This window comes from Procambarus clarkii, chromosome 31 (genome assembly GCF_040958095.1).
Source record: "Procambarus clarkii isolate CNS0578487 chromosome 31, FALCON_Pclarkii_2.0, whole genome shotgun sequence".
NCBI classification, from domain to species: domain Eukaryota; kingdom Metazoa; phylum Arthropoda; class Malacostraca; order Decapoda; family Cambaridae; genus Procambarus; species Procambarus clarkii.
This window is the reverse complement of record NC_091180.1, coordinates 22,581,309-22,594,947: the sequence shown is the minus strand read 5'-3', so window position 1 is coordinate 22,594,947 and position 13,639 is coordinate 22,581,309. Positions and strand designations below refer to the sequence as shown.

The 13,639-nt window shown below is 39.7% G+C and overlaps 1 protein-coding gene across 21 annotated transcripts in view; it reads left to right on the top strand.

The window, feature by feature from the left end:
* bt (projectin protein bent) overlaps positions 1-13,639 on the top strand; it is a 157,986-nt gene that overhangs the window by 52,930 nt on the left and 91,417 nt on the right. For all 21 annotated transcript variants that reach the window (XM_069334528.1, XM_069334530.1, XM_069334529.1 and 18 more), the window contains 7 exons: positions 3,811-3,936; positions 4,562-4,706; positions 5,161-5,300; positions 6,593-6,740; positions 7,596-7,740; positions 11,633-11,757; positions 13,337-13,554. In XM_069334528.1, coding sequence (XP_069190629.1) covers positions 3,811-3,936; positions 4,562-4,706; positions 5,161-5,300; positions 6,593-6,740; positions 7,596-7,740; positions 11,633-11,757; positions 13,337-13,554 — 1,047 coding nt within the window. The remainder of the gene's footprint in view (positions 1-3,810; positions 3,937-4,561; positions 4,707-5,160; positions 5,301-6,592; positions 6,741-7,595; positions 7,741-11,632; positions 11,758-13,336; positions 13,555-13,639) is intronic.

Sequence of the window (13,639 nt, the reverse complement as noted above, 5' to 3'; positions counted from 1 at the left end):
GTTAGTCATTATTTTCAGTTTCTCATTCAGAGCTTTATCATTTTGTTTTGCCTTTTACGTGCTGTTGTAATGCGTTTGCAATTTTCGTTTTTTTTCTAGACGTGATCAATGGCCCTCATTCACTTGATTCCTCATAATCAACGTGTCCCTCTAGCTTTCACCCAGCGGCAATATTTTCACTGATAAATATTGTAATTGTTATAAATAATGTTATATATCTGTTATTATGGATATGTTCACCTAATTAGACATTATTTTGTATTCCTAATTAATGTATCTAGACGTAATAATTCAAATATTTTGCCTTCAATTAGCATTGTTGCCATTTAAACATGGGAAAATCCATTTAAATTCACACACTTTGTATATAATTGAAACCAATTAGGAAGAGCTGCTAGAGACAATGTTTCCGAATTATTGACCTCAGCTAAAATAATAATTAATATTAATTAAACTGTGTATCCTTATTATTAATATGAACTGATTAGTAGCGAGATATTTTTTATTTTTATTTTCTAGCTAATTTCAATTCATAAGCGTTCTGACAGTGTCAGACCACGAAGGAAGGATTAAGACAGGAAATTCCTTAAGTACTTTCGCATTTAATAATACATCTTAGGAAAGTTGATTCTTTTGAAAATGGATTACTAAATACTAGAGTACTTAAAGAATTTCCTGTCTTAATCCTTCCTTCGTGGTCTGACATTGTTTATATATATATATATATATATATATATATATATATATATATATATATATATATATATATATATATATATATATATATATATATAAAATAATGTTTCAGTGTAATAAATGTTAAATTTATTTAAATTATATTAAAGTAAATAAGTCAAGCCTAACATAGAACTGTTTTACTGAATGTATAATATTATAGAGATATGAAGAAGCAGTTGAAACTTACACAGTGACCCTCGGCAGTGTAGCACAGAGCAGTGCGTACAGGACCACTCTTACGTCCTATACACACTTCTGGACGTAATAGTTACGTGGGTCATTGTGTAAGTTCAACCTGTGTTGCAATTATCATGGTTTATTATTCATAAAAAAATTGTACTTCAGTTGTATGTTGGATTACCTTTATTATTTTATTTTTAATTTAGATACGTTTGACATTTATTATGGTATACTTGGTATATATTCATATAGTTGGTACTCGACAGTTTTAAATACAATATTGAAGGATTAATTGTTTTTTTATTATTTAAAATTGAAATTTATAATATGCAGCTGCAGGAAGCTTATGTACTACGCCCCGCCCCCAACTCCGCCTCCAGCCCGCCTGGCACCGCTCGCTCCGCCCCCTCTCCCGCAGTTTGCCCCGCCCTCCCCGCGGTGTGTGTCCCTCCCACAACCTCCTTTGCGGCTCATGCTGCTCTAATAGTCTGCTTGAGAAGTGACCTGGGGTGAGCTGAGTGATCATCCACCCTTTTTGTCCAGTACCCACCCCCCACCCAGCAAGCCCTCAGCCAACTAAGACACCATTGTTTCTCTCTGGGCTGCAGGAGGGTGACGCCCCCCGCAGGAAGTCACTCGCAGACCTTATCCCCGATTGGCCAATACTTCAACACTGGACCGAGGTTTGGCAACACTGCACCGAGGTTTGGCACGCTTGAACAAGTGCATTCATTCATTCTCTTTATCATAGCAACACAAGAAATACCGACTGGCTCTCTTTTTTTTGATATGTATTATTCATTACTATTAATCTTAACTATTTTTCTTATTTTTTTTTAATAATTTGAAGGTATCTGATACATACCCATGAACCTCAAAAAACATGTATCATAAATTATAACGTATTTATTTGGTTTTGTCTTTTTGGACAATCATGCATTTAAATATATGCTAATAAAAAACTAATTAATTATAATTCAACCAACGCGCCTTAACCAAGCCAACCCTTAGTAAAGTGTCACCTAGATGGGCACGCCAAACGTAAACACTTTAAATAAGCAGCAACACTCATAAAACGCACTTTAATACTTAAATTAAAATGATCTTTTAAAAACGTAAATCCTAAACATCTTTGTTTTCCCTAAATCAAACATTTATAACTTTCCTTAAACCTCCTCTACATAAACTCCAGCCATCCTGGTGGCTAAAATTTTGCACGTACATGTATGATAAAAAGTTATCTTGCACATGCAACTGTATATCAAAGTTTCTTCCCGTGTTTGTTGAGGACATTGCGACCTCATCTTATATATATATATATATACATATATGCATCGAATTTGCAGCTTTCACATCACATTCAAGAACTGTGTATTTAAAGCGGATGAGATTACATCCAGAAAGTTAATCGAAGTTAGCTCAAGAACAAGGGAAAGAAACTCGTATCTTGAAGACAGTTTTTTTTTACAGTTTCTTCTTATTCTAGACGTGGCCGGATGCAGGCTTGAGATAGATTAAGGCATGTGCGCATGTTATATCTTCATCTCTCTCTCTCTCTTATCTTACATATTTTATCCTTGCGGAGACGCTGGTTACGGCGTCTCCACCTCCAGCTCCACCGTCACATTGATACGCACGTCCGCATGTATTATCTAGATGTGAAATAATCCTTTTATATATATATATTGATGTTTATACTCGCAGGTTGGGCCACATTGTGGTTCTCTGTCACCCCCAAAGTTAATTATATCATTACTATTGTTTTTATTATTATTATCATCAAATCATTTTGTTCAGTGTTACATATTTGCAATACCCTCAGTTGACTGTTGGTCTAGGCAGTGTCCCGTCAAGATATTATAAAGGGTAAGACATTGCTGACTTACATTGCAAAGATATTGTCTTAATCGATGACGAGATATGTTGATGTTAAGCATTTTATCGGAATTTGAACTTTGCTTGATGTTTATAAAAAAACATTTAGAATTTAGAATTTTAGAACATTTTAGAATTTCTTTAAACCTGTATTTTTCTGATTCCCATTAACTCAGTCTAACTTTTTTTTCCAGGTCTGTATTCAATTGTCCCTGTTTGTCTAGATATAATCCTTACTCTCTGGATATAATCTAGATATATCCAGTAGATTCCAAATAGAATGATTACCCAAAGATATCTTATTTAGGCAAACCTAATGAAAATTATAAAAAAGATTAGTTTAAGTGAAGCCTACGTAAACCTCTATGTCTAACAGTGGCCACACATGTGTGCTGTTATGTGAATGATGGTAGCAGATATTATGAACTGTGGAAATATTTCATTTTGAATTCCCCTTATTAAAATACGCGTTTCTCTTTACTTTAACATGGAACAAATTCTGTAAAATGCTATCAACATCAGCATTCTCTTAGATATAATAATGTATTGCTGAAATTTCTGCAAATAGCCTAATTATAAATACCACCTGATATTTCCATGTATCAACTATTGTTCTTAAAACAATTATTTTACTTTAAAAACCTACCCATAAACAATCGTGTTCTGAATATATTGGCCAAAAATAGCAGACTACTACCCCCCAATGCACATCTTTTATTGCAGTTATATTGATTATTATATATCTAATTAATTCCTCAACGAGAAAGTTTAATTATATTCAAAATGTAATTAGAACCTTAGCCCCCTTGTTTTATAAATATTTTAACTCTTTCTCCAACACTAAGTTTGTTAACTAGCATAAACCATATTCACTGAAGGAGTTTTACTTACAACTGGTCAACTATGTTTTATTTGGTGATAAAGGGGGAAAAGGAATCTGATATTAGTTGGTCATCGTTAGGTAACCCGTCAAGCTCATGCATCTTATTCTCACCCCCTTCCCTTGTACCTGAGCAGAAGCAGGAAATGTGGGTCAAGCCGCTGCTCGACGTCACTGTCAAGGAGGGCAAGGACAAGTTCGCCAAGTTTGAGGCTGAGTTCTCCAAGAAGGACTCCAAGCCCAAGTGGTTCTTCAAGAAGGATGTGAGTAGAAGTGCTTAGCTACATCAGATTTACTACGAATTTGTAGAGATCTATAAATATATTGTAAATATTATTGTATAAAATATTGTTGTTATTGTTAGAATCTAAATTAATAATAATAATGTATAAATTAGTGCTCAATTCAATTAATTATATATTTTCTTCAGCTTTGTAAATAATATAAAAGTTTTTCACACACACACACACACACACACACACACACACACACACACACACACACACACACACACACACACACACACACAAACAAACAAACACACACTTTGGTTGATATTCGATATCCTCACTCCTTATAGGTGAGCGTTCTATCTCCACTGGTCCAAATTGCTGGACAACGTCCCTTGACACCGACCTCCTTATCTCTGCTCCTATATCCCCTCCCCTCCTCATATTCCTCCCATGTGCTACAAAGTCATGACTGGCATGGTGCTTTCTCTTGATAATTACCTCACATCACATACACCATAAGACAAAACCATACATGCGCGAGCTTTAACGTCGATTAAGGCGCGTCTGGGATCATCCTGGTCGTAAGTTCGAACTCCTCATCACGGCCCTTTGTGGATTTATTCATTAACGTTCTCTCCTTCCACACCTCTCACAGGAGCTGTTCACAGGAGCCAAATACAAGTTCAAGTCCGAGGGTTGTGTACACACCCTGGTGATCACCAAGCCCACGCTAGATGACATGGGCAAATATACAGTGGAGTGCATGGGCATCGCCTGCTCCTGTATCCTCACTGTCCAAGGTGGGTCTGGTACACCTTCTTCTTCTCAGCCACATCATTTTAGAGATGCTGAGTTTGTAGTCTACTTACTTGTTTTGATCCTATCAAGTATATATATATAATACGAATTTTCAGTTGCATATATGCCTGGAGACCATTCAGGCTTGTTCGCATATATATATATCATTCATTTAGGCATTTAAACTGTTTATATAACATGAGGCTGGATCACTAATTCCTGTGTGCTTAAAGGGGGGAGGCGGGGAATATATAACATTTCAGTTGGGTTGGGGTTTCCTGTCTCTGAAATCGATGCAATAGGGGCTCTCCGTGGAAGAACTTCCGCCTCACACCGTGCGGTCGGCGGTTCGAGCCTCCTAGTGCCTAAGGGAATTAAATGTTTAAAAGGTTTGGCTGCACCGCTCATATAAGCCTTGACCCACGCTCCCATGTAACGTTGTGGCCTGGTCCACAGAACCTGACCCGGACTTCAAGTTCGTGCGGCCGCTGCCGAAGAAGATCTCGAGCTACACCACCAAGGACGCCACCCTCGAGGCGCAGGTCAACTCCCACAAGGCCATCGTTCACTGGTTCAAGGGAGAAGAGAAGATTGAGGTGACGTATTGTTCTTCTTACAAGTCAACCTCATAAACCTTTTGTTTGTGAAGTTCGATTGTCCTGGTCTTATTATTAAGCAGAGTGTATTACATTGGATCAGTGAAAAACAGTTTTGCAATTGTTTTTCTAACATTTGTTTAAAGATTAGCTGTTATAAAATGTTTAAAGTAACTGAAAAGCTATGATTATTTATTGAGTTGTTTATTTATCTTACTAATATTTACCAAACGTTCTTTGTACATTCATACACATATTGATATGCATTCTGCAAACAGACACAATCAAATTAAAAATATTTTTTTCTTGGCGAGAAAGAACTCTAAATGTATATTTAGATATACAGTATATATTAATATATTTTGGTAGCATTGTTGACCAAACCACATACTAGAAAGTGAAGGGACGACGACGTTTCGGTCCGTCTTGGACCATTCTCACAATCGACTTGAGAATGGTCCAGGTCGGACCGAAACGTCGTCCCTTCACTTTCTAGTGTGTGGTTTGGTCAACATATTTCAGCCACGTTATTGTGACTCCTCGTCTGCTTTTGGTAGCGTTCTTTCTTGTCGATATATGTTGTTAAATATGACAGAAAGAGTCAGGTCAGTAATTCACAAAAGGGATACGTACACTGAGAGGTGTAGCCCACTTCTCGGTGTAAATAAACTGAGAGGTGTAGCCCACTTCTCAGAGTAAATACACTGAGAGGTGTAGCCCACTTCTCAGTGTAAATACACTTGAGTTTTCTTTAGGTCTGAACAATGTTGGGGTACTAAAGAATTCTTGCCTGTTGGTCAGTAAGGTATTGTTGTGGGCTTAGTGACGCCTCCAGTGGTTGACAGGCGTTAAGCCCGATACCAAATCAATTAATGATTCTAGCACAAATCTATATATTTTTCTTCGCTTGAAAAACAAATTGTAAAATTACGTTAATTTTTACAAATTTTATTATGGCCTGGCACTATGAGAAACCCTCGTTGACCCTGTCAACATTTTCAACCAGTTTCTTTGATCAGTTCAACGAAAAGAACCTCTTGTCGTCAGATCATAATACAACGGTAAAATGAACCTTAATGCATTGTAATGCACTAAGGTTCATTGTAATGCATTAAGGTTCATTGTAATGCATTAAGGTTCATTGTAATGCATTAAGGTTCATTGTAATGCATTAAGGTTCATTGTAATGCATTAAGGTTCGCCCTCCACCGCCGTCCACCGTCCGGTTGGGCGGTGGAGGGCGAGAACACGGTAGCCAGGTACTACTGAGCGAGTGTTCTCTGCACCCGCAGGAGGACGAGAAGTTCGAGACGTACAAGGACATGACCGGCACCGTCCGCCTCACCATCAAGAACGCCAGCAAGAAGGACAAGGGCAAGTACACCGCCAAGATCTTCAGGTGTGAGAAGGAGTTCACCGAGACTCTCCTCTCCATCGTCGGTAAGTTCTGCGGGTGGTGAGTCCGGTGGGTGATGAGTCCGGTGGGTGGTGAGTCCGGTGGGTGGTGAGATCGGTGGGGGGTGAGATTAGTATTTTGTGACATCATTGGGTTGTGAGATCAACGGGGTATCATATTACTGTCGTGAGTTCAGTCGGTAGTGAGTTTAGTAGTTTGTAAGAGCCGTGAATTGGATATTCAGTGGGTGGTGAAATAAGAATTTTGTGATAACAGTGGGTTATGAGTTCATTGGGTGGTGAGATTAATATTTTGTGAGATCTGTGGGTTGTGAGTTTAGGTGATTGTGACATCATTGCGTTGTGAGATCAGCGAGGTGTTATATTACTGTTGTGAGATCAGTAGGCTGTGAGTTCAATGGGTTGAGAGATGAGTGGCTTAGGAGATTAGTGGTCTGTTAAGTCAGGTTATTTTAGACTGTTTTAGACTTCTATATCAATATTTCCTTGGTGAAATGGCTTGTGAGTTTAGGAAAGGGTAACCCTTTTCTACCCTGAACAGACTTGGGTTATCAACTTAAATCGCCCTACAACTTTTGTGTTCTTAACTTAATCTTGTGTTAGCTTGAGAGAGTGTAAGACACAGTCCCAAGGTGTAGCCTTCTGCGAGCCTTGTGTACTGCCAAGATGTACAAGCAGTAAAGCTGAAATTGAAGAATGATAAACACTTGTATACTTGTAATAATGAATTGCAATTATAGTTTCTTATAATTGTTTGGCTAAGTAATTGTGAGTATTGTCTGCATTTCTCGGATATATTAGTCACGAGTAATGGGATTTAGAGAATAGGGAGAGAATATTAAAATCTTTGTCTTGAACTCCGCATGTCTTGGCTTACAGACCAGCCCTTCAAGTTCACCAAGCAGCTCAAGTCCAAGACGGTCACAGAGAACTCTAAGGTCGTCCTCGAGTGCGACGTTGACGAAGCCGAGGCCGAAGTAGAGTGGTTCTACGGCGGCCAGAAACTGACTCCTGACAGCAAGATGTAAGTTGATAAGCTTGGCCTGCTTCCCTGTTTACAGTTCTTAGATTCAGCTCACAAGAAGAGCTCGTTATTCTTTGATCTTGTTTGCGAATTAAACGTTGTTAACTAAAAGAAACATTTGAATGAGCACAGAATATTTTGATCTCATTTATTTCCATGATTCAATATCTGAGATTGGAATCTGGGTCCCAAGGTATGTCAATCTCGCATCTAATCAGTGCCCGGCTATTAGGCAAAAAAAATAGTCAGAACCAGAAATCCCACAGTTCTATATGGAGCGTGGCGAGAGTGTGGGAGGTGTTGGGCAACATTGGGAGTCCGGTGAATGTGAACAGTGAGAGGTCATTTTGACTTTCCATAGCCCAGCTCAGCCTCCTAAACTGGAAGTACAGTACTGACAGTAACAATGTGGTGGAAAGTAGAGATATGTCGTGATGTTAACCACCAGATGTTACACTTTTGTAGAGCTGAATTTGGCCAAACCGGAAAAGTTTTCATATTTGTTACTAATAAAACCAAACCATCTTCGGTCTAATACACGCTATCTGAGGCCTAATATACAACATATATATGTGTTATACTAGGCCTAGGAATATTTCAGTTTAGGTTTTAGCTTCATTTTTTCATAGCCTGTTAAAAAATAGTGCAAAAAGTGACTTACTGGGGGCTCCATTGCTACAAATTAACACGAGCGACTACATAGTCACACAAAACTACTTTCAAAACAGGAGGATGGGTTGCACAGCCTGCGTGGCGCTCTCTCTGTATCTTAGAGTGTGGGATTTGTTGTCTTCTTGGCTCTGTTTAGTGTGCTGGGCTGACGTGTCTCCCGACCCGACTCCTAATCCCACGAATGCTCATCATTTCAATCCTTTCATCTTATGACAATATCATATTGCTGATTATTTATACCGATTTTCAGATGTGATTTTTGTATCTGTAATATTATTATTATTATCCTCTTCGTGAACTATCAACTTCCAACTGTTATCCGTCAGTGTAGTTGTAAGTCCATCTCTTCCCTCGTCTGTCTTCTCTTCCATTCTTGGTTAGCGTTTCTTCTTTTAAACTCTCCAAACATGTTTTTGTCGCACGTGACAAAATGCGGCAGCCTCAGTGGAGAACTTTATAAGCCTAAAACATATACACAGTATCGGGGATATATATATTGCATATATATACACATACACTGTATATATCGGTGATATATATACACTTCCTTATTAAGACTACTCAATAGCTCAGTTGATAGAGCTTCGGCTTCACACGCTTGCGGTCCACAATTCGAGTCTGCAAGAACCCAGATGAATGGAATACCCTGAGAGGTGTAGCCCGCTTCTCGGTGTAAATACACTAAGAGTTTACTTTAGTCCCGGACTATGTTCACGGCTAAACTATACTTGATAATTGGTCATAAGCAACTGTTGAGTCATTAATAACCCTCCAGAGGTTGATAGACCTATACCCCAACATGAAACCAAATCATGCATAACATGAGATAGTTCTACGAGAATCAATATTGAAGCCTTGTAGAAGGGGGGGGGGATGGCACCGGTGTCTCCCGGGCTCCTGAGACACACCGCATCTTGTCAGGCGCGACTTAAACCACTAAAGGAATACTTCGACCTGCCACTTCTCTCTTGTTTACATCGTGTTGCCCTCTCGCAGATCTCAAGCATGTTCGTCACTCCGATCCGACAGGTAATTAAATGTTGTCTCAAGTGTCGTCAGTGGGCACTTTTTAGTCTTGGTATCAACTTGATTTTATTTTCTTTTTCTTTTTTTTTAACTTTTATTTCACTTTTTCCGCTCAATCCGACTATGTGACTGGACGCCAAGGACGACTACAAGGCCCAGACCCAACAACTGGTGACCTTGTAATAATTCCTCTTTATAAAACTTGATAAAACCCACAATTTTAAACAAATTATGCTCAATCAATTTAATAAAACGAAGCAGTGACATTAAACTCAAGATATTCTAAACCGAGACGGAGTTAAAAACAAAACAGCCTCAACTTCAGCACTGAACTTTAACTGGACAGCACCAGTGATTAAATATTTGCAGTGATCGTCGCCTGCTTCGCCACAATGCTACTCTGCCTTCGCATTTCCTGATCAGCGGCTGTCAGCCTGTCTGTGTGTGTGTCTGTCTATCTATCTGTATGTCCAGGACGCCAGCTTTAGCTTTCCCTGTTCCAGACATTGGTGGCCATGACCCGTCCCTCTTGCTCTGTCATTCTCGATTCCTCCCTCAGGCATTAGACAGTAATATAATATCTTAGAGGGTAATATAGTCTTCCCTCGAGGACAAGATAGTATCATATTGTCTTCCCTCGCTCTCGGAGGATTAGATTACAGTATATTGTCTTCTCCACCCCCCTTCCCCCCACCCCCCTAGAAACTGTAACCAGTTTTGTCACGAGGAACTGACTCGTGTGCCCCAGAGGCAGTCATCGTCCCCCCCCAACAGTCTGGCACAGGACGCTTCTACCTCAAACCGCAGTTTAGAATGTGTGTGTTTCTACTCGAACCCGGGCCGCCTTCCGCACATATCCGCTCGTGTCTCACTTTATATATCCACGTGTCAGATCATACAAATTTATGGTGGGCCTCTCTACCTTGATATCTAATATTTTGTGCTAGTTTATGAGTATATCTCTCGTATATTGAGACTTTTTTTGTGTATGTAGAGCGCTTAAACCTCTCTTATATATGTATATATATATATTTATATCTTTTTCTATCTTTTATTATTTTAATCTACATTTTGTATCATTTATGAGTGTTTTATGTTCAGTTGTATATAAGATAGTGGTGTTCTTCATGTCTTTAGCGTGTAGATAAAGGTAGAGAGGTAGAGGGGCTGTGTAAGCCAGTAGATGCGGAACGCGGTCCGGGCCACTCAGTGAGCACGGTATTATTCTTTTTGTTTACAACTCTGTGGCCACTCAGTGAGCACCGCATATGCCACTGGCCCCGCGAGGCCACTCAGTGAACCACATTATGATCACATGCCACGTGTGGGGGCCACTCAACAAGCACCACATATCCCACTTGAGCACGAACTATTTTGATGTGCATACCTGTACAATTTTGAAAGATTTTTTTTAGTTTTTCAAGTTTTTGCTTCCACTCTGTTTTTTCGTGTGCTTGTTGTATGTATTTTTGTACAACTTTTTTGTGTACCTGAACAGTACAGTCTATTTTTTTTTTTACTCTTATGGAATATGTTCTTTGTAATTTTCGTTCTCGTTTTTTTTTCACAATGGCAACTTGAGAAAGTGATTTAAAAGTAACTGAACATCGACATAGGTGTCGGGAAGTATGGAAAGTTTCAGTGCCGCGCCACCAGACACCAGACACGTACACACACACTCTGTCAGTGTCGCAGAGCTGTCGGCACGTCGGCCAAGGGCGGGGGTACGATTTCTCCAGTTGGCTTGTTTGGGTTTTGGTCACCGGAGCCTCTGAGCTCGGAGTGTCCAAGATTCGCGCTTCGAAAATATTCCTTCTGGTTAGGAAAGGGAAAACTCATGAGGCTGGCGCGAGCATAGAGGACCGAAGTAACATGAACTTTACCCTGAAATTCTGCCATTGTCAAATGCCTTAATATCATCCTTTGTTACCAAACTTAATCAAATTTCAACTGCGAGTCTTTGTGAATCTGGTCTCGGTTGAACAACAGAACCTCTTGGTCTCAACTAGCCAACATAACCTCATGGTCTTGACCGGCCAATTGGTCCTCGCGATATCCGGTCCCATTAAGATCTCCAATTATTAGTTTTCCCTTAAAGTAGTAGCAACTGGAGGAAAGTATCCACTCCTTGAGCCGACGCCGACCTCTGCCTGCCTGAGGAGCTGGACTAACTTTTCCACTTCTGCCACTCCAGCTTAAAGATCATGAAGGACGGTAAGAAGAGACAGTTGGTCTTCAAGAGCATCTCCATGGACGACGCTGGTAACTACTCCTGCAGGACCAACGCCGATGAGACCACCTGCGAGATTATTGTTCAGTGTAAGTGGCAAGTGGTAGGTGGGTCGTGGGAGTGTGCAGGTGATAGGTGGCGAGAATGTGGAGGAGGGGGGTAGTGGGTGAGTGATTGTGGCAGATGGGTCGTGGTAGTGTGCAGGTGGTAGGTGGTTGGAGCCGTTAGTACTATATAGCACTGTAGGGGGGGATGGGGCACTGTAAGAACTGTTTATAAGTCACAAGTGGTGGATGAGAAAATTGATAAAAAAGGATTTTGTTTCTGTTTTTTTTTAGGTTATTTTCACCGGTATACATAGCCGTTCATGTATACAATGCTAACCAGCATATGTATATTTTCTACTGCCCTCCATAGACAGGGTTAGAGATGTGTTACACAACATATACTGTAATGAGTTATTGGGTCCTCAACCTGAGAAGATGACTGTAATGCTTTTACAGTACTAACCAACAGACGTACATTCTCGCCTGTTACATATAAGGGGGTTATAGAGATCTGTTGTACATCGACCTCATGCACTACTGCTATTGCTGTAACACTACGCTAGTGCACTGTGCACTCAACCAATGAAGGTGAAGTGATTTTACAATGTTAAATAGCTTTCATTCATTTTCGTCTGTTGTATATATAAACAGGGTTAGAAAGCTGCAACAGCTCATAGCATCGAAATACAGAGCAGACGATGAGTCACAATAACGTGGCTGAAGATATAATGACCAAACCACACATAAGAAGATGAGGAGACGGCAACGTTTCGGTCCGTCTTGGACCATTGTATCAAGTCGATTGTCGACTTGATAACTATCCAAGTGGCTTGAAAGGGGGGGGGGTGGGGAGGGTTTGGTGTCTCGTTATAATGTTCCAGTCAACTGGAAAGTTTCTAACCAGCTAATTCAAACTGACATATATGATACAATATAATTTAGGTAAACATATACAATGGTCTAATGGTTGCTCCAGAATAATTAATATGCACGAAATCACATGCAACAATCATAATTTGTAAATTTAAAGACTAGCACCTATCTCAAGGAGCACAAGCACATGTAACCACATCATTTACATACACTATGTAAGTATCTTACTGCAACATGTACTATGCAAATTAAATCATGTCAACCGTGACTCACTGTTAAGATACAATATTAAGATACAAACTGTTAAGCACATTTGCATTGGCAAACCAAGTGCCACAATTATCTTGTAGCAGATTTATATGATAATAATAATAATTCAAATATCATCTTGAGTTCAACATGACCAATAACAAAATAATCGTCAATGCAAACCATGCAACAAGATGCAAAACTATTTTAAAGATTGCTTTGAATTGAAATGGAAATTAAAATAAGTTTATTGATGTATAAGTACACACAAAGGGATAAGGTAACTCAAGCTATTCTCACACTCTTCACAACGTGTTCATATATATATAAATATAGACACCTTAGTCTGTACTAAACAAGTACTGTATTGTCATTTTAGTAAGAAGGAGCTATCATGCTGTTCATAACAATCCCAGTCTAACTCCACCCTTCGTCCCTTCCCCACCCGATCTTGAATGTCATCGAAGTTCCATCTTAAATCCTTCCCGACCTGCCACAGATGAAAACAAGTTCAAGAAGAAGCTGCAGGATCAGATGACCTACGAGCGGCAGCCAGCGACGTTCGAAGTGGAGTTGGTTGACCCGAATGCGCCCCTGCAGTGGTTCATAAACGGGAAGGAGGTGACTGAAGGAGACAACTATGAGTTCCAGAAGAAGGGCGGAGTTCACCGCCTTATCATCAAAGAGGCCGCCACAGCCCATGAGGGCGAGATTAAGGTTAGTGCATCATGACAGCTGTGATTCATTAAGGTCCCGTAAATACACTGACAAATATGTCGTGAATGCAAGTGGGACTGACTGA